Here is a 27,745-nt window from a genome sequence, read left to right on the forward strand (position 1 = left end):
TATTGTTTGCCCTGGCTTGCTCAGCCTACTTTCCCATTCAACTCAGGAAACCTGCCCAACAGTTGTCACTTCCCACAATGGGCTGGATCCTCCCACATCAGTCATTAATCAAGACAGTGCCTCACATATTTGCCCACAGGCCAATCTGATGGAAGCATTTTCTCAGTTGCAGTTCCCTCTTCCAGATGATTCTAGTTAGTGTCAAGTCGACAAACAAGCAAAACAAACAAGAAACTCCATAACTAATCAGCATAGTCATAAAATTAAAAAATAAATCTTGAATGTGGCGCATGCCTTTAATCCCAGCACTTGGGAGGCAGAGGCAGGTGGATCTATGAGTTCAAGGCCAACCTGGTCTAAAGAGTAAGGACAGCCAGGACTACACAAAAAAAACCCTGTCTTAAAAAACCAAAACCAAACAAACTTGAATGTTGTCTTTTTGCCTGTATATATGTTCCAATACAGCATGTATCCTTACTATATAGGTAGGAGAATGGTCCAGGTAATCAATAGCTGTGCTGAGTGAGCCCGGTTCATGGCCACTGATACTATGTTGAACATTTTACCCCTGAAGAGATGCTGTGGACTACATAGGCTTTCTTTCCTATATTTAAGGAGTCATCTTTAGCTTTTTACTGATTAGGTGGCTGGAGAGATGGCTCAGAGGTTAAGAACACTGACTGTTCTAGAGGTTCTGAGTTTAATTCCCAGCAACTACTGATTAATATTTCTACTTTTTTTTTAGGCTACCATCAAAAACAATGAGTTTAAAACCGTTCACCTATCCATTTCCAGAGACAAGGTTCCTTCATGCAGGACCCAACGTGTTTAAGTTTAAAATCAGATATGGCAACAGTATCAGGTAATTTGAAAGACATATCCATATACCCACACATCCACACACCCACATATCCATATACCCACACATATCCATCCATACACCCACACATCCATACACCCACATATCCATATACCCACACATATTCATATACCCACACATCCATACACTCACATTTTCATATACCCACACATATTCATCCATATACCCACACATCCATACACCCACATATCCATATACCCACACATATCCATCCATACACCCACACATCCATCACCCAGATATCCATATACCCACACATATCCATCTCCCACACAACCATAAACATCCAAATACACACACAGACACACATATATACATGATTAAAAATAAGAATTTCAGAGATTGGTGGAGCTCTATGAGATCAAGGCCAGCATGATCTGTGGAATCAGTTCTAGCTGGCCAAGGCTACATAGTGAAACCCTGTTTCAAAAACAAATGTAATTATTAATTAATTAACTAATTAATTAAAAAACAAGAAAAAGCCCAGAATGCCTCCTTTCAGCACATGTACTCAGCCTAACACTGGAGTTTTAGCTAGAGTACTTAGACAAGAGGGTAAAGTATACAAACTGAAAAGAAGCAAAACTATCTTGATTTGAAGATGATATAATTCTGCTCATAGAAAGCCTTAACACATACCCATGCAAACATGTACACACATACACACACACTCACACATACACACAAATTATTAAATAATTACAGAAAAAATTTAAAAATTCCCTTTAAAATAATGTTAAAAGCATCAAAGTACATTAAATTATACCTCGAGAATTATAAGTCATTGCTGAAAGAAATTAAAACTTCATTCAGTTAGCTTACGGTTTTGTTTTGAGATGGGTCTTGCTGTGTAGCCATGATCTTCAATTTATGGTCTTATTTTAGCCTCTGGATGCTGGGATCAAAAGTATGTGCCACCACACTCGGCTTTTGTAAAGCTTTTCCAGATTAGGTTATCTATCTACTGGCGGCATTTTGCATGTGCATGTGGATCCCCAAAGATTCCTTGGAACTGGAGTCAGAGTCACTTGTGAGATGCCTGTCAGGAGAGCTTGGGTATAATGTGTCAGGTAAAATTCTAGAAATTTAATTTAAAAAAAGAAGAACCCAGACATGCCTGTAATTATAGCACTAAGGAAATGGAGGAGAGTCAGGTGTTCAAAGCCAGCCTGGGCTACATGAGATTCTGTCTCAAAACAAGCAAGCAAGCCAACGCACAATAAGTCAATACTATAGATGAGCAAATTTTCTTTAGAACTTGGATTTAATTTTGAATTTGGCATTGATTTATTAGGTAAGACACCAAAGAAACAAACAACAAAAGAAATAAGAAATTGGAATTTATTTTTTAATTATTTAAAGAGATTTTTGAGACAAGAGTGTCACTATGTAGCCCTGGTTGGCCTGGAACTTTCTATATAGACTAGACCAGCTTTGAATGGACAGAGATTCTCCTGCCTCTGCCTCCCTGGTGCTGGGATTAAAGGTCTCTGCCACCACTTCTGGCTATTTAATTTTTTAAAAATTTCAAAGGTCATTTTAACAGTAGTTGGGAAAAGGTATTTACAAATCATGTATCTTTGAGGTTCTTATTATCCAGAATGTATAAAGAAGTGCCAAGGAATTGGCTCGAAGGCTTGGTGGTTAAGAGTACTTACTGCTCTTACAGAGGATCGGACTTCAGTTCCCAGATCCTATGTCAGGTGGCTCACAATCACCTATAAGTCCAGTTCCTAGGTATGCAACACTTTGTGACCTCCTACAACATGTACACACACGTAATATACAGAAATTCTACAAATCTCATTAATGCCCAGCTTAATAGAAGGGCCCTAGAGTATTAGAGGCTGGGGCGATGGCTCAGTGGTTAAAAGGGCTTGATGCACAGTTATGAGAAGCAGAGTTCAGATTGTATTACTCACAAAGTGAGCTGGGATTTGCATGAGTGCCTGTAACTCCAGCTCTGAGGGAGCTGACACTCTTGTCTGGCCTTTGTATATGCACAGGCAGATGTGCTCTCATATATGTGCACCTTCACTCATGCAAACTCATACAAAAATAAAATCTTCAAAAAAATAGTACTAGAATATTGTATGTGCTTGGACATTCAGTCTTGAGCATACTATGGTTTGGGAATGATCTGAGAGAGTCCGGCTCATGTGGCTCTGTGCTGGGGAAGGAAGGAAGGAAGGAATGTATTAACAGCCCTCTCAGGTCGATAGAGATATTCTATTGACACTATACAACTCTTGCCTGGGCTGAAGGTGTGGCTCAGTAGTAAGGCACTTAGCCAAATGTACTGGGTTCAATCTCTAGTCCCATAAAACAGAAGCAAAACTTGGACAAATAGGAGTTTGGGATTTTTACATGGTGGTTTAAGGTTAGATGCATCGAAGATCGAAATTATGATTACAGTTTTTTAACTCTGCTACATTAAGATTCATTGTTCTTTTGTTGTTTGAGGTACTTTGTTTGTCTAGCCCCAAGCATCCTCGTGCTTCAGCCTCCTGCATGCTGGGTTGCAGCTACCATCTCTAACTATTGAGTTTCTGGGTTTGGAGGAGTTTTGTTTTGTTTTGTTTTTTCTAGACAGAGTCTCATTGTGTAGCCCTGCCTGTCCTGAAACTCATGATGTAGACCATGCTGGCATAGAACCCACAGAAATCCAACTCTTTGTGCCTCCTAAGTGCTGGGATTAAAGACATGTGCCATTAAGCAGGGCTGGGGTTGTGTTTTGATGAATGTTTTACTCAGCCTGATGTTATAATATGAAGCATTCCATTAGTCGTCTGGAAAATGTTGATTCATTGACTTATATAGATTGTTCAAATAATGACAAAGTTCATTATATAATAGTTGTTGGAGCTGGAGTGATGGCTCAGTAGTTGAGAACACTGGTTGTTTTTAACCAAAGAGCCTGGGTTCAATGCCCAGCACCCACATAGCAGCTTACAACTGTCTATAGTTCTAGTTCCAAGGAATCTGACACCCTCATACAGACATGCAGGCAGAATACCAATAAACATAAAATAAAAATAATCAAATTGGGTTTTTTTACAAAATATTAAGTAATACTTGTTAATATTGTTACCAGTCTTATCTGGGGAGTACTTAAATTATGAAAACTGTCAAAACCCACAGTGATGGATATAAGTTTCTAAATTACATTTTTTTCTCTTGAAAGCCCAAAACTTATTATTGACAACAAATATCATCAGTTATTTTCCTTGATTGGATATTCCCACCTTACTCATTCTTTAGAAAATACAAGTATTTTTCCATATTCCTTCCTGTCATACTGTATATTGTATTAGTCAGGGTTCTCTAGAAAGACAGAACTTGTAGAATAAAATTTTAACCCAGTCATAAATAAATATAACAATAACAATAGTCACACAATTGCAGATGCATTATAAATTTTAGAATAGGTGGCAATGTACCTTGAGAGACATTCTTTTAGTATCTCAAACTTAAATATGATAACCACCGATAGTCTCTTTATTGATGTTTATTACATAATAAAGAAAAAGAAAGCACAAATATCTGCACAAGCACTTTTTTTTTTTTGAGACAGGGTTTCTCTGTGTAGCCCTTTCTGTCCTGGAACTCACTCTGTAGGTAGACCAGGCTGGCCTTGAACTCAGAAATCCGCCTGCCTCTGCCTCCCAAGTGCTGGGATTAAAGGCGTGCGCCACCACTTTCTTAACAAAATGTGACCAACACTTATAACCCTTGTTTCTGTAACTGGTCACATGGTCTTAGCTGATATTTGTAACTGCTGTCTTTTACTACCCATTCTATATTTCCTCTACCTGCGGCAAGCACCTCAGTAGGTCTTGGTTCTGTTCTTAGAGGAATGATCCATACCTTCATTCCTGAGGAGTCTAAGCCCTTCGTCATCCTGCTGGATTAGGCTGTTGTAGTTTCCCATTGGCTTTAATCACAGAACATGCTAGCACCAAGAATCTCCTGCACTCCAGACATTACCTCCATTGTGTAGAAGCAATCCAGTTTCCCCGTGGTAATGTCCATCAATCACTACACCTACCACTGTTATTTGTTTTTTAGTCTGATGGCTTAAGTGGCCAGGGGGAAGACTGAGCTTCCAGATCAAATGAATGTTTGTTTTTAATTCTGGCCAGAGTGTCCCCCCATCTGGAACCAAAATTTCTAGGCCAGCAGATCTTAAGGTCTCAGAAACAGGAAGCAAATTTTTTCCTAGTCGTCACTAAGGGTGGTAGTGAGTGGAACTATTTCCTTTTCCACCCCTTAATCCTTGAGCCTGTGGATCCTGGCTATCTGAGAAATTATACCATATATTGGGCGCCGATTCAAAGCATAGCCTGCCTTCTGCAGAACCCTGATGCAGCTCTCTAGACTGTTGCTACCTAATTGGCACTGTAACTGTGTCTTCAAAAGGCAGTGTCATCTTTGTATTGGGCCAGCTGCTTCAGGATGTTGGGGAACATGATAAGATTAGTGGTTTCCATGATTGTGGAACCATTGGCAAACTTCTCCGGCTGTGAAATGAGTTCCTTTGTCAGAAGCAATATTGTATGGAATAATATGATGGCAGATAAGGCATTGTAAGTCTATGGATGGTGGCTGTGGCAGAAGCACCACATGCAGGAAAGACAAATCCATAACCAGAATAAGTGTCTACTGCAGTAAGGACAAAACATTGTCCTTTCCATGGAGGAAATGATTCAATGTAGTCAACCTGCCACCAGTTGCTGACTGGTCACTCTGGGGAATGGCGCTGTCTCTGAGGCTCAGTGTTGGTCTCTGCTATTTGGCAGATCTGGTACTCAGAAGCAACTTTAAGCAGGTCAGCCTTGTTGAGTGGAAGTCCATGTTGTCAAGACTATGCATAACTCCCAACTCTGTCACCATGGCTTCTTTGTTCATGAGATTAGGCAATGGTAGGGGTGCTGTGGGAGAAAGGCTGACTGTCCACAGGATCTTCCTATCTACTTGATTAAGTTCCTTTGCTGAAGTCACCTCTGGATCAGCATTTACACACGTATCTTCACATCTTTTGCCCATTTAGAGAAATCTAGTCACATACTTCTTCCCCAGATTAATTTCTCACCAATTTTCCAATCATGTTGTTTTCAAGTCCCTGACAATCCAGCCAATTCATTGGCTACAGTCCATGAATCAGAGAACAATTGTACATGTGGTCATTTTTCCTTTCAAACAAAATGTATGGCCATGTACACTGCTTGAAGTTCTACCCATTCTAAAGATTTCCCTTTGCTAGTGTCTTTCAGGGCTGTCCCACAAAGGGGTTGTAATGCTGCAGCTGTCCAGGTCTAGGTGGTGCCTGTATAACGTGCAGAACCATCAGTAAACCAAGCTCTAGTCTTCTTTTCCTCTGTCAACCAATCACAGGACATATCTGTAGCTATGAGCTTTTTTGCCCGGCTTTTTTGTTTCTCAAATAATGACTCTGAGATTTGATTATTTATGAATAAATGCCTAGGCCATAAGCTTTGACTTGTTCCCTGACTAGCTTGTAACTTATATAACTCATTTATTCTAATCTATGTCTACCACATAGCTAGTTGCCTTTCCTCAGTTTCATTTGTCTGGCTCCTCTGAGTCTGGGGCAAAATCTCCCACTCTTGACTCTTTCCCAGAATTCCTATCTCTTTCTGCCAGATGTCCCACCTTCTAATCCTATTTCAGCTCATTGGCCATCAGCTTTGTATTGACAGGTGATGGTTCTGCACAGTGCACAGAGATTGTCTCTACACATACCTCATAAAGCTATAGGTGCAGGCTTGAATGCACTTGGCGTTGTAATGGAAGTGGAAACCATAGTCATTTGGATAAATTCTTGCTTGTGCATTCAGGACCTGCTTAGGCCCAATCATGCATATATTACTTCTATTTGATAATAGATTGCAGCTATGCACATTCTACTTCATGATGAGCAGCTCAGGTCACATGGTAACATGGTGGCCCATTGTCAAACGTTCAGTTTTCACTAGGGTCCAATAGCAGGCCAAGAGCTGTCTTTCAAAGGGAGAATAGTTATCTGCAGATGATGGTAGAGCCTTGCTCCAAAATCCCAAAGGTCTCTTCTTGTGATTCACTATAGGGACCTTTCAAAGGCTCCAAACAGTATCCCTGTCTGTCATTGACTCCTCGAGTACTATCGGGTCTGCTGGATCATATGGTCCAAGTAGTAAAGCAGACTGCACAGCAGCCTGAACATGTTGAAGAGCCTTCTTTTCCAGGCCCCACTCAAAGCTAGCAGCTTTCCAAATCACTTGATATATTGGCTGGAGTAACACTCAAGTGAGGAACATGTTGTCTTCAGAATCCAAACAGGCCCTCTCAACATATTCCCCACCCTACCCTTGGTAGTAGGAAGAGCCAGGTATAATAACCTATCTGTCACTTTAGAAGGAATATCTATGCATGCCCCATACCACTGAACTCCCAAGGATTTCACTGAGATAGAAGGCCTTTGAATTTATTTTCTATCCTCTGATGCACCTGTGTGTTACCAACAAGTCCAAAGTGGTTGCTACTGGCTGCTCACTTGGTTCAATCAGCATCATGTCAGAAACATAGTAGACCAATGTGATATGTTGTGGAAGATACCGCCATCAAGATTCTTTCTGAGTTACAACAATGGGCTGAAAAGTTAATAAAATTTTGCAGTAAAACTGTAAAGGTATGCTTCTGGCCTTGCCAACCAAAAACAAATTACTTTTGGTGGTCCTTGTGGACAATACTGAGAAAAAGGCATTTGCTAGATCAATAACTGCATACCATGTGCCAGGAATTGTGTTAATGTGTTTAAGTAAGGACATCACATCTGGCACACTGGCTGCAATTGGAGTCACTACTTGGTTCAGTTTTTGGTCATCAGCTCTCATTCTCCATGGTCCATGTGTCTTCTGTACTGGCCAGACAGGAGGGTTAAAGAAAGATGTGGTGAGAACCACCAACCCTGCATCTTTCAAGTGCTCGATGGTGGCACTAATTTCTACAGTTCCTCCAGGGATATGATACTGCATTTGAATCACTATTTTCCCTAATAGAGGCAACTCTAAAGACTTCCATTTAGCCTTTCCAACCATAATAGACTACTCCATAGGTCAGGGAATCAATATGAGAATTCTATTAACTTCTAGGTATATCTGTCCCAGTTATACATTCTGGAAATAACCACATGATGAGTTTTGGGACCCACTGAACCTACTGTGAGTCAAACTTCAGCCAAAACTCTATGAATCACATGGCCCCCATAAACATCTACTTTAATTGGAGGTCCAGATGTTTCTTAGGGTCTCCCAGAATCAGCATCAGTTCAGTACCTTATAGACCCCAGAATATCTGATTGTTTCCCTTCCCCCAGTGTATAGTATTACCCATTTAAAAGACTGTGTGTCCCTCTGGGAAAGGACTGGAAAAGGTTAACAGTAAAACTCATAGGATTTTATCAAGGTCCTTCCTCAGGGGAACCTGGTTGTACTTTCATTTGAGTGATTCTGGGTCTGCAAAATGGCTCAAGTCTAGAAATTGGTTCACAGGCCAAGATTCTCTTTTGCTACCATCCGTTTTGTTTGAGAATTTTCCCACTTATACATATCAAACAAAAAAATGCAGTAGCCTTCTTATCTATTCATGCCTGGAAACATCATGCTTGATTAGCCAATACCAAAAGTCCATTGAGTCATGCTACCACACAATCACTGTGCTGTGCTGTGCTTATGGGTTAGGCCATTTTGGACAGTGCTGTGTCTATGCTGCCCATTTAGCAATTCAGTGCTGCCACGGGGATCCTGCTATTTGGAGCCCAAATCAATTTACTGCATTTAATTCAACCAGCTAAGCAGCAGCATCTCCAAACCAAAGGTCTGACACAAGGAAAAGGGCAACAATAAAGCTATTCTGGTGTGCTGGTGTCCATCTTACAGAATTAGTAAAGGGCATGCCTTTCTGGCCTTTCCACTGTTGACTATCAGGTTTTACACAGCATCCCCACTTTAGCAATGTAGTTTCCCTATGCCATAAATCCCCTCATCAACATTAAGCAAGGATATCAGGTATCTCCAACTCCTTTTCAGTAGGCCATCTTTTGAGGGATGTTTCTGCCAACCATTCAAGCAAAATCTTTGACATCTGTACAAACTTACATATTAAAATTAGACTCTGCATTCAGAGGGCCTATATCAATAAGCTCAGCCTGATTGGGTGTTATATTCCTTACACCATCATCCCACATCCTTGAAATCTATTCCCACACATATTCCCCAGGCTTCTGCTTGGATGAACTAGCAAACTCATTAAGCTCTTTAATAGTGTAGTATACCTCCTCATGGACTACACTTTCTCTTTTCATTTCTTTTTTCTTTTGTTCCTTTTTAGGCAAAGTATCTCTGTGTAGCTTTGGCTGTTCTGGAACTCACTCTGTAAATTAGGCTGGCCTCGAACTCACAGAGATCCTCCTGCTTCTGCCTCTCATGTGCTGGGATTAAAGGTGCCCAGCTATACACTTTTTACCACCCCTCTAAGAGCCTGCATAGCCTTGAGTCTGGTTATGGATTTATCGGCAACTATTGGTGGGTCCTGAGGGTCATTAGTAATGCCTGGCATGTCCTTCAGGGAAAGTTACTGCTGATAGAGCAGACAGTGAAGGATTTATTTCCTCAGTCAACGGTGGAAAAGGCAGTATTTCAGGGGGAGGGGGTAAGAGTACATCCTCTGCTACAGGTGGAGACGCTACTCGATTCCTAGGGTGAGATTAAACCCTTGGGGATCTGAGGGTTCAAAGTTCTCAGTTTCAGTAGGGTTCTTCTACACATAACCATCTCAAATTATAGTATCCCATTCCTTAACCAGTAAGTGCCCTTAGTTCAACTGTTGATACCTGCCAAGCTAGGACCTGAATTTTTGCTGTAATTCAGCCAACTTCATAATGAAGGCTTTTGTTTGATAATCCACAACTGACTTCTGTGGTTCCTGGGAAGAAAATTCACTTATAACTTTAATCCAGCACTTGGGAGGCAGAGGCAGAAGGATCTATTGAGTTTGAGGCCAGCCTGGTCTAGAGTGAGTTCCAGGATGGTCAGGGCTACACAGACAAACCCTGTCTCAAAAAAACAAACAAAAAACCAAAACTTATTTTAAAAAATTAGAGAAGCCCTGTCTCAAAAATCATATTGTGTGTGTATATATATATATATATATATGTGTGTGTGTGTGTGTGTGTGTGTGTATAATTTATTAACTATATATAGTCTAATATACATATATACATATAACCTAAAAAATTTTAAACCATTACAGCAGAAATATAAGATCTTTCAAGTTTTACAGAGAAGACTTTGGGGGGGTAACCTTGTACCAATTCTGAAACCACTCTTTGTAAGGTGAGCACTAGGTCAACCACAGACTGTAATATATCTTGTTTCAGATACTAGACAGGGCTTGCTTTTTTATGTATGGTATGTCTCTGTTTCCCTTCTAGAGGAGAAGAAATAGAAGATAAGGGAGTCATCATCCAGGAGCTGGAGGTAGGAAAAACATGAAGCAACTTCTGAAGAAATTTACTCCTGAAGTCAAGAATGAAGCCACACCCAAACTTCTTTTTGTTGTTGTTGTTGGTGGTTGTTTTGTTGAGATAGGGTTTCTGTGTAACTCTGGCTGTCCTAGAACTCACTCTGTAGACCAGGCTGGTCTTGAACTCAGAGATCCACCTGCCTCTGAGTGATAGGCTTAAAGGTATGTGCCACTACTGCCCAGCTTCATACCCAGATTTCTGTTACTTCCTACAAACTGAGTCACAAACTCCACCTGGTAAATTGGTATCTCCATGCAAAGAAGCCACGGTTTTTCCAGGAAATTTTAAAGCCCATATCCTTTCTCAGTTCTTACTGAAGTATGAGTCCTTTGAAACTGGTTGTTGTTTGTTTCCACTGGGTTCCCAGACAGGGCAGCTCTATTGTGGTAGTTGGCACAAAGAAACTTCCGGAGGACTGCTGCCTTCCAGGGCTCTAGGAATGCCACTACCCCAACCACCGCCTGGTGTTTGACGTTCAGGAAACTGGGCAGTAAATACACTGACAAGTGTCTGTGTCTTCATTCTAATTGGAAACATTTGCCATCACTTTGTTCCAAATTCATGTTCGTTCCTTTTCTACACAGCTCTGCTTGTTAGAGATTTCCAGAAAGAAGGCTGAGCAGGGATAGAGCTTTGTAAACTGGTGAAAGCATTGGACCAGCAGTTAGAATTCTGGGGGCCTGGCCCTGTATTCCTGTCTGTTCTTTCACCTGTCAAATTAGGTTAATCTGTTTCCAAGATCATGGTATGGATTTCAAATAGATGTGTCCAATGCTGGGCACACATATATGTTAGAAAGCATTTGCATATGTTTATGTGCATATCAAACTTTGCAAACTGCTTTTTTGTTTGGTTGGCTTGGTTTTAGTTTATTTTGGACATGGGGGTCTCACTATATATTCCTGCCTGGCCTGGAACTTGTGTAGACAAGTCTGGCTTTGAACTTTCAGAGATCCTTCTGCCTCTGCCACCCAAGTACTTGGATTACAGGTATGAGCCTCCACTATTGGTCCTTTGTGTGCATTTTTTGTGTGTGTGAGTGTATGCATGTTTCATTTTTGCAATGAGTTTTTTTTATCCTAGGCTGGTGTGTGTAGCTGAAGATGTCCTTGAATTTCTGATCCGTTTGCCTGTAGTTATAGGTGTATATCTTCACACATGCACATCTAGTTTATACAGTGCTGGAATTGCATCCAGGATTTCATGCATACTCAGTAATGACTCTGCCATCGAAGTTACATCTCAACTATTTTGTTGGTTTGGTTTGGTTTGTTTTTTGTTGTTTGTTGTTTTGAGAGAGAATTTCTTTGCATGTAGCCCTGGCTGTCCTGGAACTAATCTGTAGACTAGGCTGGCCACAAATTCACAGAAATCCACCCACCTCAGCCTCCCAAGTGCTGAGATTAAAGGTATGTTCCACCACTGCCCAGTTCTTAATTCTTTTTTTCTTTTTGTTTATTTATGTGTATGGGTACTTTGCCTCTCTCTCTCTCTCTCTCTCTCTCTCTCTCTCTCTCTCTCTCTCTCTCTCTGTATGTGTGTGTGTGTGTGTATGTACCATATGTGTGTCAGATGTCTAAAAAGGCCAAAAAGAGGGTATCGAATCCTTTGGGATTAGTTAGTTGTAAGCTACCACATAGGTGTTGGGAATTGAACTCTGATCCTCTGGAAAAGCAGTCAGTGCTCTGAACCATCTCTCCAACCCTTTTTCTTGGTTTTTGAGACAGGCTCTTGTTTGGTAATAACCCTTGTTGTTAGATTGTCATGAAGCCCAGAAACACCTGGAAATGATGGCAGTCCTCCTGCTTCCGCTTTCCAAGTGCTGGAATCCTATCTGGCTCTAAAGTATTTTAAAAAAAAATTTTTTTTGAGACAAGATCTCACTATGGACCTCAGGTTAGCCCTGAATTCATAATCCTTCTCCTGCCTCAGCCTCCCAAGTGTGATTACAGGCATGTGCTGCCTGCCATGCTTGGCAGTAAAAGACTTTTTATGTTTTCTTTCATTTTTACAAATTTTATTTATTCATTTTATATGTGTAGATGTTTTGCCTGCATGCATGTCTGTGTACCACCCATGTGCCAAATACTTGCAGAAAACAGAAAAGGGTGTTGGATCCCTGGAACTGGAGTTACAGGTTATGAGCAGCCATGTGAGTGCTGAAATTAAATCAGAGTCCTCTAGAAGAACAGCCCTTGCCACTGAGCTATCCCTAGTGAGAATTCTGGAATCTTGGTTTCTTTAAAAGCAACAGAAATATTATAAAAATGTGCTTTCATTTTAATCTCAGGTGTAGGGATGTGGGGCTGCTTTGGACTGTCCCCAGAACTGACCGTGATTTGCCTCCTGCTCTGGCAGAAGTGTGGTTTTGCCAGCTGCAGATTGTGTGGTGTTTGGAGTTCTGGGAACTTTTCAGAGGGTGTATAAATGCTAGGGCTCCATTGCTGGATGATGATTGTTGGTCGGTAGTTTAGGGAGGTTGGCTGTGCTTTGTTAGTAGTCGTGCTCAAAGAAGAAACAAAGGGAAAGAAATTAGCTTCAGGGATCTCTCTCCCTCTCCCCCTCCCTCTCCCTTTCCCCCTCCCCCTCCCCCTTCCCCTCTCCTCCTCTCCCCCTCCCCTCCCCCCTCCCCTCCCCCTCTCCTCCTCTCCCCCTCCCCTCCCCCTCCCCTCCCCCTCCCCTCCCCCTCCCCCTCCCCCCCTCTTCTTCCCCCTCTTCCTCCTCTCCCCCTCCCCCTCCCCTCCCCCTCCCCTCCCCCTCCCCTCCCCCCTCCCCCCTCCTCCTCTCCCCCTCCCCTTTCCTCCTCTTCCCCCTCCCCCTCCCCCACCCCTCCCCCTTCCCTCTCCCCCTCTCCCCTCCCCCTCCCTCCCCCTCCCCCTCTCCATCTCTCCCTCTCCCTCTCCATCTCCCTCTCCCTCTCCCCCTCTCCTTCTCTTTCCTCTCTCCTTTCTCTCCTACCTAGAGATACTGGGTGAAACCTGGAGACAAAGGGCAGGAAAAAGAACAATCCATGAAGTAGCAAAGAGAAGCTGCAGCCATGTCTCAAGCCTGTATGTTCTTGTTCATTCCTTATTAGATTCAGGGACAAATATTATCATTCTGTTTTATTCCTTCTGAAAATATTAACTGAGAAGTAGTGTAGCCTAATTATCCAAAATGCCAGTTCTAGAAGCTGTAAACATGCCTAAAAAAGAGTGAGTACCTGAGTTCAGATCCTCAGCAGCCATTAAAGTTGAGCTCAGCACTGTGTAGCCCCAGCGCTAAGGTGGCAGAGACACTGGATCATCGGAGCTCATAGCCTGGCTGGCCTCACCAAACCATGATCTCCCGATTCAGTGAGTAACCCTGTCTCCAAAACTAAGGTAGAGGGTTGGGGGAAGACATTCAGTGTCAATCTCTGGGCCCCTATATATGTGCACACAGCTGCTAAGACACATGCACATACCCATAGAACACATGTACACACCAACAAATGCCATCATAGCCGGGCGGTGGTGGCGCACGCCTTTAATCCCAGCACTTGGGAGGCAGAGGCAGGCGGATTTCTGAGTTCAAGGCCAGCCTGGTCTACAGAGTGAGTTCCAGGACAGCCAGGGCTACACAGAGAAACCCTGTCTTGAAAAACCAAAAAAAAAAAAAAAAAAAAAAAAACAAAAACAAAAAAAACCAAAAAACCAAAAAAACAAAAAACAAAAAACAAAAACAAAAAACAAAAAACAAATGCCATCATAGTAGATATTAGCTACCATTATAAGCAATACATGATGCTAGCACAGCAGATACAACAACAAATGACAGTTTCTGTTTCCCAGGGCCCAAATTTGAGGAAAACAAAGCTTACAAAAGTAAAATTACAAAAGTTGGAACCGAAACTCAGAATGTTTTCCATAGAAAATAAGTGATCTTGGGCTAGGGACATAGTTCACTGGGAGACTGCACGACACAGAAGGCCATAGGTTCAGCTACAGTTCTCACTCCTCCCCTAAAGGAAAATGTTATAGGAAAATGTTAAATTAAGTAATTAAGTAATTAATTTATTATTTATTTGTGTACATGTGCATGTTCACGTACTACAACTCATATGTGGAGGTCAACTTGTAGGAATTGGCTCTCTCCTACCATATGGGTTTCAGAGATTAAACTTAATTCTCAAAACTAGTAGCAGGATTTTCTCTCCGGAGCCAGCCTGCAGTCCAAGCAGTCATTTTATAATGCCAAATTATTTAGACTCCTCAAGATTAATTATGAACTAATTAACAGTTAAAGAAGACTTTTTGACTTGATATGTCAATAAGTATTGTTATTATTGTTTACTCATATCTGTTGCTAAGAGCCTACTGTGCTCTGCTCCGTTCCTCAGTATTAAAATAATACTGTTAAAGAGACCCTCTGATAAAGCAGGTAGATCAAGTGCTTCCCTCACTTCCCTTACCATCTGTCAGCAAGGAAAATGGACCATGTATGTGGAATACAGTGCAAGGCCTTGGGCTAACTGTCTCGAAGTTTGAGATAACAAATCATTGCTGCAGGGACAGCTCTCTACAGGGCTGTCTTCTGAACTGCACCTTCTAGGCAGAACAGGTGGGGCTTGGACATGTGCTGGTGAAAGAATGCATTTCAGGTAGAAGGAACAATAGAATACTTGAAGGGGGGCGGGGGGTGGGGGAGACAATGTGATCAGGCAACCGCAAGTGGTTTGGTTTCATTAGAACATAGGTATGTGAGGCTCCCAAAGACGGGTCAGCAGGTAAAGGTACTGCCTGCCAAGCCTGACATCTTGGGTTTTATTCCCAGGACCCACGTGGTGGGGTGACAGAACTTCCCAAGGCCGTCCTCTAAAACGCTTGTCTGTGCCCCACCTTCACGAGTAGGGGCCTGTATGCATGCACACATTTTATTTTATTTTATTTATTTTATCATTTTAATTTTTTTATAAGTATGGGTGTTTCTGCCTGCATGTTTCTCTGTGCACTATGTATACCTGGTGCCCTTGGAGGCTAGAAGAGGTGTTGGATCCCCTGGAACTGGAGTTACAGCTGTTTGTGAGCCACCATGTGCATGCTGGGAATTGAAACTGAATCCTGTGAAAGATTAGTCATTGCTCTTATCCACGGAGCAATCTTATCTTTCCAGGCCCCGCGATTTTTGTTTGTCTCTTTGTTTTTGAGACAGTGGTCTCTCTTTTTAGCCCTGGCTCTCCTGGACTTCTCTTTGTAGACCAGCCTGGTCTTAACCTCACAGAGATCCTCCTACCTCAACTTCCTGACCACAGTCAGTCTTTCAACCTTTTTTTAATTGAAAAAATTATACAAATATGGATATAGTGGCTGATCTCTATAGTGGTATATTTCTGTGAGCTTGAGGCCAGCCCTGTCTACATAGTGAGTTGCAGGCCAGCCTGGGCTATACAGTGAGGCCCTGACTCAAAAGAACAACAACAAGCAATAACAAACAGAATATATGTGTTTGAAAAGAGTGAACAATGTGAATGGGAAGGTGAGCTTTACCAGTACTAAAATAATTCTAAATGTCTCTTTCAGGATTCTATCCGTGCAGTCTTGGCAAACATGGACAACCTCAAGCCCTTTGTTACAGAACACTTCATTGTATTTCCCTGTATCCTTTCTTTCCTGGTTCTTTCCCCGCCCCTCCCCCAGAAAAGTGGAGTTTAATGTTTAAGTTAATCTCTATCTCATGTGGCCCAAGCTCTTCCTACATCTACTTCCCAAGTGCTAGGTTCCAAGTGTAACCCTATGTAAGACACCACGCCTGACATTTGGGCTTTTGAGGTAGCTACCCTTGGCTGGTCTCACTAGGTAGCCATGGCTGTCCTCCTAAGTATGTGGTTGTCTTAGTCAGGGTTTCTAGTCCTGCACAAACATCATGACCAAGAAGCAAGTTGGGGAGGAAAAGGTTTATTCACCTTACACTCTCCACACTGCTGTTCATCACCAAAGGAAATCAGGACTGGAACTCAAGCAGGTCAGGAAGCAGGAGCTGATGCAGAGGCTATGGAGGGATGTTACTTACTGGCTTGCTTCCCTGGGCTTGCTCAGCTTGCTTTTTTATAGAACCCAAGACTATCAGCCCAGGGATGGGACCACTCACAATGGGCCCTCCTCCCTTGATCACTAATTGAGAAAATGCCTTACAGCTGGATCTCATGGAGGCATTTTTCTCAAAGGAGGCTCCTTTCTCTGTGATAACTCCAGCCTGTGTCAAGTTGACACACAAAACCAGACAGTACAGTTGTCAAGGATAGCATGGAATTCACAGTAAATCTTCCTGCCTCAGGCTCCTGAGTGTTGTGATTATTGGCATGCAGCTCCACACCTGGATTTTCCTAGCTCTCAGTGACCCACAGGTGACACTGTAGATTCAAATGGAAGCACTAAGACCAAAGGTTATTGGGACAGTAGGTCAGAGGAGAGCAGCTATCTCAGTCTTCACATAGTTACCAGGGATGCATTCCGCTCTCCTTCCTCAGTTCCTTAGCACCATCCTCAGATAAAAGCAAATGGGAGAGAGTTTCTCACCTGAAGTTTAAACATGGAGAAATCATCCTGACCCCCTACCCATTTGTTTTTACTCTGTATATAGAGATGAAATGGTTTGCTGAAAATCTGCCTTCGTGTGAGCAATGATGAGAAAGGGGGTGGTGACAAAGGAAATGGGCAGGACTGTGAGCTGACCACCGTGTAGCTGTCTGCCCAATTGGGCTCTAACCACATAGGACAGAGCCCTGGAGCATTTCCTTCAAGCTTGGTTCAATGCCCTGTGGCTTAGGCACCATGTTAAGTTATTTAATCGGCCTGTGTCTCCTTTATGAAGTGGTGAAGAGACACACTAATATTGGGGATTGTATGTATAAGTATTGGTGGTAGGAATACATAGTGTATCTGGAGAGTAATTACTCAGTGCCAGATACCCATGTAAACATTTAATTTTGTTTTTGTTTGTGAGACAAACACAAGGGCCTGAGTTTGAATCCCCTATGGCCACATACATGTACCTAAAACTCTGCCATTTGGCCAGGGAGGAGGGTGGTAGGTGGGGACTTGGCAGAAATGGGCAGATTCTAGGAGCTCACTGATGGATGGCCGGCAGAGATGAAATGCTGAGGTTCTGATTTAGTGACAGACACTGCCTCAAGGGAAGGAGGTGGAGAGCAGAGGACACCCAGTTTGTTGGGGAATAAAATGTATCCTCCTTTGAAGAGTGTTCTATTAAAGTACAGCTTGAGTTGGGCTGGAGAGATGGCTCAGTGGTTAAGAGCACTAACTGCTCTTCCAGAAGTCCTGAGTTCAATTCCCAGCAACCACATGGTAGCTCACAACCATCTGTAATGGGATCCAATGCACTCTTCTGGTGTGTCTGAAGATAGCTGCAGTATTCTCATAAAAATAAATAAATCTTTAAAAAAAAAAAAAAAAAAAAAACAGCTTGAGTCAACTCCACTTCAGCATAGAGGCAACAGTTGTTCTGGAGCAAGGTAGGGCAGAAGCTCAAAGTCACTGTTTGTTCAGGAAAGTTGTACCAGGCAAAAAAGGAAAGGTCTCAGGCAGAAGTTTTATCTTAAGACAGTTCCCAGAAACAGAAACCCAGGTAACCCTCTTGCTCCATTATGACGTTCAAATTTCCCATTGTAGGGAAACCAACAGATGATATTCCTCTTGAGTTGGTAAGTCTTGCTTTTCTATACAAAAATGAAAATTTTCTCTCTTGCTTTAAAAGTGCTGCTCTTGTCTCTTCTGCCTTTGCCCCTCAGTTGGTGCTCAGGTTCCACAGACTGTAAATAAGAGACCACACATCTCCCTTCATCTAGATTTCAGAGGCAATGTCTCTGGCAGAATGTCTTACTGAAGTGGAGATGTTACAAGTTTCCTTTGGTAGGCAGTCCTTTAAACTACGAGGCAGTCTAGAGGAAGAAGGGTCCCAGGAGTCTGGTTTCCTTTCTGCAGGTCCTAGCTGAGAAGGAAGCGGAAGAAGCCACAATGAGGAAACGGAAACTCATGGAGGAGCCAGGCTCCCCTTGCAGGCCAGGGCCACACAGGTCAGTGGTGTAGAGAGGCTTTGCCACCTATTGCTGTTTCTTGATTCTGCCCTTGAGCAGTTGCTTGATTTGTAGGGTTCTTCAGTACCTTGCCCACCCTAGGGGTAAACTGAGGCTCTCAGCAAAGATTGGTGTGCTCCTCAAGTTAGACGCTGAACTGGAGTGTAGCTAGACGGAGTGCTCACCTAATAGGTGTGAAGCCCCGATGTCAAAAAGAAAACTACAGACAAAGGCTAGGAGGAAACACTGTCAGATCTATAGAACCAAACTCAACATAGTAAGTATGTATGTATGGTATTATGCAATAGAAATCACAAAACACAGAAAATCTCAGAATGTTATACAAAAACAGAAGGAGGCTGAAGAGATAGAGATAACTTGGTTGGTAAAGTGCTTGCCATGCAAGCCTGAGGGCCTGAGCCTGGTCCCAGAGCCCATGGGGCTGCCAGGCATGGTGGCACAGGCTTATAGCTGCAGTGTTGGAGAGATGCAGCAAGTGGACCTATGGGGCTAACTGGCTAGCCAGCCTAGCCTACTTGGCAAGTTCCAGGCCAGTAAGAGACCCTGTCTCAAATAAAAAAGTGGACAGTACTTTGAGAAACAGCACTGGAGGTTGAACTTTGCCCTTCACACAGGTGTGCACATGTGTACATTCACACCCCTATATTTGCATACCTGTACATACATGAACATACACATGCAAAGGACTTCAAAAAATGAGAACAAATAAAATAGAATTTGTTTTATCCCATGAACAATTGGCTTAAATGTAAATGTGTGTGAGATACTGCCTGTAGGTGGTACACATTCACAATCTCAGCATTCAGGAAGAGAGGCAGTAGAGTCAGGGATACTAGAGACACCTTGTCTTTAAAAAATGTAGTGTGCATGAGTTGTTAGCGGGAATGTGAACATATTCCAACACGCTGAAGTTGCTGCTGCAGAGGCTACTTGTGTCCTTTTGATTCTCTGTCTGGGAGAATTAGTCAGTTAGACAATTTAGATATTTTTACCATCCTGGGGAGGCCACCTGGAATAATCCAAGGTGTGGTTTGCTCCCAGCCCAGGATGCTTTCATGTCAGTGAAAGTAGGTTACAAAGGGGCTGCCTCTGTTGTCAGTGACAACTGGAAGTTTATTCTAAACCATGTGGAATGTGATATTTGAGGTGTAAAACTTGGTTTTATTTTATTTAACCGATTTTCCTACAGAGATGAGGCCCAGATATCCCCTGGGTTTCGATGTATAACATTTCATAGTCTGATACCTCTTTCCATCCCATTTACTGGGTCTCAAACATACCTTTAAATGTCTCCAATTGAAATTCTATTGTGAATTAAAGCAACCAAAGAAAGTCTTGCCACACAGTTTATCCTGCCAGCCAGGAGTAGTATAAAAATAGCCAACTTGCTGAAATATTCATTTGGACTACATTTGCTTGAATGTGGTGATGTTGCCACAGCCAACGACATTTCCTGGGCTTTCCTCCCCCACTTCAGGGCCAAGATGAAGACATGTAGTGACGCTTCCAGCAGTAAGAAGCCTCTGAAGGAGAGCAAGAGGGTGAGCATCAAGACAGGGGCTTTGAGGCTCTGACGGTCCCTTCTCTGTTACAGGCCAGGCTCCTGTTACACACTCACTTGGGCCTTGCTGCACACTGAATTGACTGAACTCACTCTTGGGTTTCACTCTCTGTAGAACGACATTCAACTATTCTGCACTTGTCACTGTCTGTCCCCAAAGTAGTTGTATAATGAACACATCCATGGATCTTTTCATGTTGACAGTCTTCTCGACTTAACTGCTTGTGCTTTATAATTTAAAAATAGGTCTGTATTGAATGAGCGTGAAATCCAATGTAGAATCCTCACTGTAGAACATTTTTTGCCTTAATCTACACTGGAGTTTGAGTCTGGGCATGTCTCGTTTAGCAGGTGAGGTGGCATGCATCAGCACTAGACATTGGTAGGGAGTGGAGGTACACGCCTGTAACGATAGCACTCTGGCCAAGGCAGCAAAATGGCTGTAGTTTGAGGCCTGCCTAACCACACTGTAAGTTTCAGGTCAGCCAGAGCTGTGGAGTAGGACTGGAGGGTGGGGAGGCGGTGCCATGAAGTGATATCTTCAGGACCCAACGAGTCAGTGCATTGGTAACCTCACAGCAGGGGAGGTTAGCTGAATTAAACCCAGACAAGATCAAGGCAGTTATCATCCCTTCCTAGAAGGGGAAGGCACTTAAGCTTAACCCCTATCTAAGGTGTGGGCAGATCAGGAGCTGGGGGAAGGGGAGTCATTTTATGCCAGAGATAGCCACTGGTACACTATCCATGACCCAGTAAATAACCCTACACCCATACATGTGCAGGTAACGCTAATTAAGTTGTGGGTCCTAAAGAAAAAAAAAGCTGGAGCTCGATGTGCTGGGAAAATGGGCTGGGGTGGGGGAGTGGGTCGGGTCGAGGAGTAATGGGGGTCAAAGACAGTATTTACACAGTAGAATTCTGAAAGAATACATCTTAAATTACTTTGTAAAAAAGTGGAGAAAATTGGACATGGTGGCACATGCCTTTAATCTCAGGATTTAGGAGTCAGAGGCAGGATCTGAATTCTCTGATCTGTGGTCTATATAGAGTTCCAGCCTGGTCTATATAGAGTTCCAGGCCAGCCAGGGCTACATATTAAGACCTTGTCTCTAAAATAAACAGAGGGTTTGAGAGGTGGTTCAGCAGTTAGGGGCATTTGCTGCTCTTGCAGAAGGCCTAGGTTCAGTTTCCAGTATCCACGTTGGGCAGCACACAACTGCCTTTTACTCAAGCTCCAAAGGGTTCAACACCCTCTTCTGGCCTCTGTGAGCACCTGTGTGTGCTTGCACACACACACACACACACACACACACACAAATAATTTAATTAAAAAACAAATACCCAGTGAGATGGCTCATTTGTCAAAGGAACCTGCTGCCAAGCCTGTTGACTTCCATCCCCAGGACCCGCAATGTGGTAGGAAAGATCTGACCCACACTGGGTATTCAGGTTTCTATGTGCCTGCATGACAAGCACACCCTCAAGTAGACATATATTTTTCACAACCTACTTTAATAAGGGTTTAGCCTCCCTCTAGCCCACCATCCACCAAAGGTAGTAGAAAAGAAAGGTTATTAGGATACGAGGGAGGTGGACTTGTTTAGAAATAGTTCTTTGGGGCAATTCCAATCTTTGTTGTTCTCAGTCCAGTCCACTAACAAACCCCAAATGTGAATCAGCAGCTGCAGCCCAGGCCACTCAGCAGACACCACACATGAACCAGCAAGGGCAGTTCAATCCAGAAGAAACCTCAAGACTGGCTAATCGGCCCAAGTCCACGGAAGTGGCAACAAGCTGCAAGAATCTCACAAGAAGTTCTTTGATGAATTTCTCTCTATGAAGTCACCACAAGCTCAGCAACACAATGTCAGGCAAACCAAGACATGTGTGTTGTCAGTGAACTAGCGAGGCAGAGCAAACCGAACCAATGCTCGTGCTCCCACTGTCTGTGGGGTCATATTTATATTCTTTCTAAACATTATGTGTCCTTTCATGTGTTTGCTTTATCAAAACATCCTTTCACCTGTGTCTGCTTCAGCAAAACATTCTTTCACCTGTCTGCCCCAGCAAAACATCATTATAACCTGAGTCTCCAAAGAAACCAGAAATTTCCACTTTACCCTCATGTACCTCACATTTCTACATCCACCAATGCCTTTAGTTCTAACACTTGGGAGGCAGAGGCAGGCAGATCACTGTGAGTTCAAGGCTGGACAGGGCTACATAGACTCTGCCCCTATTGCCTGAAATTAAGAAAGTAGCTAAAAGGATTGAAGAGATGGGTCGGTGGTTAAGACCATTGCTGCTCTTTAGCGTTCTGAGTTCGTTCGGTTCCCAGCATTAAGGACAGGCAGCTCACACACAACAGCCAGTAACTCCAGTTCCAGAGCTCTTTCCTGCCTGCAGAGACCTCTGTCTTCTGTGTGGGTACTGCACTCACATGCACACACACACACACACACACACACACACACACATAATTCAAAGTATTTTGTCACCTGTTTAAGGCATGTTGTGTACCAGGACACCCAACAAACGTAAAACCTGGCTGCTCGAGGAGTTTATCAAATACTTGACTGTGCCCTTGGGAATCTAGACCAGAGTTAGAAGATGGGGCCCCAAATGTTTGTCAACTGCATAGCCCACCGAGAGGCTTTAGGTCGAAAGCTGTTTTCTCTGCACTTCCAGACTTTGGAAGTCAAGAAGAGAACTGAGAAAGTACAAGAGGGGTACACGAAGCCTTGAAGAACAAAGTGCTCTACAAGCAAGATAATTGCTACAAAGGAGCATTTCCCTCGCACTTCCCTCCGTGCCTTCCTATTCTTAGTTTGACACATCATCTCCTGCAAGAACAGTACCCACAGCTTCTTATTCCACATAATTACCTTTTCATCTTAACTCTGGGCTTAGAGAAAAGCTGAGCAAAAGGAGCATGTTTATTGATTTTGACTCAACGCCCAAAGACAGCCTCCATCACAGACCCTGTTCCCAGGGAAAGGATTTCTCCTAAATTAATGTAACCACAGTGACTCTCAGTGCAAGCCACTTGAGCTGGAAGAATTGAATTTGTTCCTATGGTTCAGTGCTTGGCATCCTCCCACCCCTTTGTGGAAAGTTTGGGTTATAAGAACACATACAGCCAGGGAGGACTATACATGTCTGAACACATTGAAAAGCATTAGCAGGGAATGCATAAAAGAATACAATACTTGTCTCATAAGACCTGCTTGGGTAAGAATAGGAAGAGAAGACCCTTTCTTTTTTGTTCTTTTAGATCCCAGATCTAGAGAGCCAGACTATGAAGGGGTTAAAAGACATTAGAGAACAGATAAATCGCCCCATGTGGACCAGACTACTCAGTGTATTCTCACCCCTGCTCCACTTCTAAGCAGGTCTGGCTCTGAATTGTCAGTGCCTTTCAAAGTGTGACACCCTGCTGGCCCTCTTCAGTGGCACCACAGTCTTCCTTAGCCTGTCTTTCATCTCTACAGTTTGTCCCTGTACGTTGTCTTCCAGGGAAGCTACCCTTCTTGTGAGAAGAGTTTCCTTGCTTCTGGGATGACCTTTGCCCTTCCGCTGACCACTTATACACAGCCCTCATAAATGCTGGACTCTTTGGTCATCTCTGCAGCAAGATTTAAGTCCCTTGTCATAGTTTCATTAAGTCTGTAAGAATTACCTTTTCAAAAAACTAGAGCTTCCTTGCTATCTAGGAGGATGAGGATGGCTTTCTTCCTCCTGTAGCTCTCTCTCATCTGTAGGAACATTTCGCTGAGCATGCCCACTATAGACACAAATTTGAAGGGTTTGTGAAGATACTCAGAAAGATCTACCATTTTAACTTGAAATGTATGCTTAGAGTAGAGGCCAGTGCTAACTTCTTCACCTATACAAATTCCTCACCAGAAGCACACCTGAATAGCATCCGTGCGGCTGGGCAGTAAGGCCCTCAGGCTATTCTGGGTGAGAACAGGCCAACTAGGAGAGATTCCAAAGAAAATATATGCTTGTTTCTGACCATCAGAGCATTTACTGGAAATGTGGACCTGGGACCAGGTTATATGATATCCTCTTCAAGGTACAAAGGAATTTCTACAGAGAGTGGCACATGGAGAGATAAAAGATTGCATTGTATCATACGTGCTGTTGAGCTGAAATGTTTCCACCATGCCTGGCTCTAGCCATTCTGATTGTATTTACTCAGTAATGATACTGTGCCCTTTTCAGCCTGTCCTTTCCCTGCCCAGAAAGCCCTGCTCTCCCTGACCAGATCCTCATCCTAATTATGACAAAGTCTCATTCATCTGTCAAGGTTCTATCCAAATGTCACTATCACTATCCTTGTGAAGCCCTTCCTTGACAACTGCCACCCACTTTGCAACCAATAGCACTACAGACTCCTGGGGTTTGTCCGTGGCCACAGGCAACTACACTGGGGCAGCCTTGCCACACTAGCTTGTGGTACAGTCATGCCTCATGGACTGTACCAAAATGACATCTGGATCTGGTCCTCGTTTCAGCACCAGAAGACACTCAGGATAGGGATAGAGGAAAACTCAGCTGGGCTTGTTCTGAGCTCCTGCATCATATGGTTTTAGAGGGTCTGTATTAGGAAGCTGGAGTGACCAAGAATAGAAGGAAGTATAGGAGCTGCTTGAGCAATCAGAAGCAAGTAGCACCCAGATCACAGGCCATACAGGATGAAGTCTTAAGATTTTATCCTTAAAAACAAGAAAGGAAGAAAGAAAGACAGACAGACTGGGGGTGGTGTGCATGCCTTTGATCCCAGCACTGGGGAGACAGGGACAGATGGATCTCTGTGAGTTTGAGGCCATCCTAGTCTACAGAGAGTTTCAGGACAGCCAAGGCTACACAGAAAAACCATATCTTGAGAAAAGGAGAGAGAGAGTGTGTGTCTTTTTTGCTTGTTTTGTTTTTTGTTGTTTTTTTTTTTTTTTTTAACAGATCAGGGATGAAGAAGCCCAGCAGGAATACCAGGAGACCCCAGCTTCTGCTGTTAAGGAACAGGGTACGTTTGGGGAGATTGTTTTGTTCTTTGAGTCAGGTTCTTGTGGTAGAACCCAAGCTTGCCTCTAACTCTTGAGTCTTCTCCTGCCTTGGCCTCCTGCATGCTGAGATTACAGGCATGAGCCACCATGCCCAGCCACCCCCTGCTTCTGACATTGAACTCAGTAGCCCAGAAATTCCAAAACATTTCCTAATAAAGCTGGAAGGGATGTGGTGCCCTCGCCTGTGGGGCTGAAGAACTGTTTCTGGGAAGCACTTTCTCTTTACCTGGGGCATCAGCATTAAGACTGAAGGTGCAGAGGCTGGAGCTGGAGCCCAATTGGTAAAATACTGAATTCACTTGCACAAAGCTCCAGGGACAATTCCCAGCACCTTGAAAAACCAGGCAAGGTACACACCTGCAATCCTAGAACTCTAGTGGTTTGCTAAATTAGAGGCTGGCCCGGGTTGCATAGAATCTTGTCTCAAAAAACAAATAAATAAACTCAAGGTATAGACAGATGCTCTGTCTGGTCTAGGAATGCCCAAAGAGGAATATCCTTCCAGCATTCTGATCTTTTATTCATTGTAAGGACATGGAGTGGGATGCAGTTATCCAGATACAGGATGTGAACCTGTGAATTACTGGACAAGTTGTGGTTTCCTGAGGAAACATGTCAGCTCTGGTGGATGGCTGAGACTTGAGCTGTATAAATATCTCAAGCCTGACTTTGAAAATATGCCAAGGTCAGAATAGAATCTTGCTGCAAAGAGATGAAATTGGAAAGGTCAGAACAAACATTTTACCTGGCTCTAAATAATTCTTGGTGTGTGAGGCTGCCCTGTGATCTCCTCTTAGACCAAGGAGTCTGTAGGCCAGCATCTCTTCCCTGCCTGAGTGTTTTCCTTACAGATGCTAGGTTGGAGCATAGCCTGCCAGGGCTGGTTGTCACTCCACTGCAACATAGCAATCCATCACCACTGAAAGAGCCAGCTGCCAGAGGCTTCTTGGGGTTTCTAAGGTAAGACAGAGGTTTTGCCATCAAGCTGAAAAGCAATCTGAGTTCAGTTACTTTGCTGAGTCTTGGAGGGGGAGAGACTAGAGAAGGAGATTTTTCCCTGTGATTTCTCAGTTGTATCAAAGATGGATAATAGAAATGGAATTGAGAGCAAAGGCCCCGATTCAAAAGACTGCACTTTTTTATTTTTGAGACAAAGTTTCACTATGTAACCCTGGCTGACCTACTCACAGAGATCCCCCTGCCTCTGCCTCCAGAGTGCTGAGATTAAAGGTGTGTACCACCACACCAGGCTCCCTTCTTTTAAGACCCTGGTGGGTTTTTGAGCTTGGGCTACCCTGTTGTCTGTTCACTTATGCACAGCTCTTTCCACCCTGAGGTGCCCACATAAGGCCTGTTTCACAAATGTTGATTGAACAGAAACATCTGTCTTTCTTGGGTCATTCAGATGATTTGGAGTCCAGAATGCTTTCATTCTCCCGTCCAAATCTAGGTGTGCATTCAGAATCCTTTCTGCAAGGAACACTGAGCAAATCTTTGTCTATCTAGAGCTCAGCCATCCTGCTGCAGTTCTCTCTCCTTTATTTCCCTTTTCCGGGGATAATCTAATTTGGGTGCCTTCTCAAAGGCTGTTTGGACTTGGGTTTCCATTCAGTGGTTCCCCAGAGCAAAATGCCCTGGCTAATGGAACATTAATGGGAGCAGGGAGCGACCTCCTCAGTCTCAGACCCTCTGTTTGTATCCTGCAGTGCTCTTTTCCCGTTTGGATACTTCTTCAGGAAGAGCAGTCAGTGAGTCTTCCAGGCACCAGAGTGGAAAGAAGATGTCCTCTCGCAGTGATTCCTCCTAAGCTATACTACACCTCCTTTGCTTTCATTTTCTCTTTGTTTTCTTGTGTTTATTCTGAGACAAGAGTTACTGTGGACAGCCCAGGCTGGCTCCAGTCTGTGCCTCCTCGGCTCCCTCTGCATCCCACCTGCCACCCTTTTCTCTTAACCCTGGTCAGACCGGATCCTGTGAGTTTATCCTGTCATTTGCTTGTTTTTTCCTATCTAAAACACTAAGAATGGGGCTGGGGAGACGCGATTAAGTGCATACAGCTATTGCAGAGGACCTGAGTTTGGTTCTCACTACCATATCAAGCAACCTGGAGCTCCACCTCTATCAGAATGATCTGACACCTTTCTTCTGGCCTCTGCAGAAACTTCTGCCCCCCGCCCCCACCCCCATAATTGGAAAAGCAAAACAAAAAATGCTAAGAAGGGCCAATAAGGTGTCTTGATGGATAAAGCACCTGCAGCCAAACCTGATAACCTGAGTTCAACCTCTATACCTGCAACATGGCTTACATATCACATATAATAAAATGTAATTTTATTAAAAATTTCAAAATAAATAAGTAAATAAATGAATAAAACACTAAAGAATTCTACTGCCCTAAGGTTTAAGTCTTCTGTCTCTACTGTTTAGATCTGATGCTGATAACTGCTCATGGTGGATCACTGATTGAACTTGGTGAACTAGAGCATAAGAGAGAACAGAGGCCAGGCAGTATTGGCGCACACCTTTAATCCCAGCACTTGGGAGGCAGAGGCAGGCGGATTTCTGAGTTCGAGGCCAG

At 43.3% G+C, this 27,745-nt stretch overlaps 1 protein-coding gene across 2 annotated transcripts; it reads left to right on the forward strand.

The window, feature by feature from the left end:
• The first annotated feature begins 761 nt into the window (after positions 1 to 761).
• Positions 762 to 26,919, forward strand: Majin (membrane anchored junction protein). 2 transcript variants are annotated; one of them, XM_034522539.2, is made up of 10 exons: positions 762 to 862; positions 10,371 to 10,416; positions 16,004 to 16,079; positions 16,971 to 17,096; positions 18,113 to 18,144; positions 18,425 to 18,516; positions 20,015 to 20,078; positions 25,064 to 25,127; positions 26,019 to 26,127; positions 26,874 to 26,919. In XM_034522539.2, exons 1-10 carry the CDS (start codon positions 762 to 764, stop codon positions 26,917 to 26,919), a joined length of 756 nt encoding a protein of 251 aa, XP_034378430.1. The 2 variants fall into 2 exon arrangements, with proteins under 2 accessions (XP_034378430.1, XP_076778554.1); XM_076922439.1 differs by lacking the exons at positions 16,004 to 16,079; positions 16,971 to 17,096; positions 18,113 to 18,144; positions 18,425 to 18,516; positions 20,015 to 20,078.
• Positions 26,920 to 27,745: the final 826 nt, after the last annotated feature.

This window comes from Arvicanthis niloticus, chromosome 1 (assembly GCF_011762505.2).
Source record: "Arvicanthis niloticus isolate mArvNil1 chromosome 1, mArvNil1.pat.X, whole genome shotgun sequence".
NCBI classification, from domain to species: Eukaryota; Metazoa; Chordata; class Mammalia; order Rodentia; family Muridae; genus Arvicanthis; species Arvicanthis niloticus.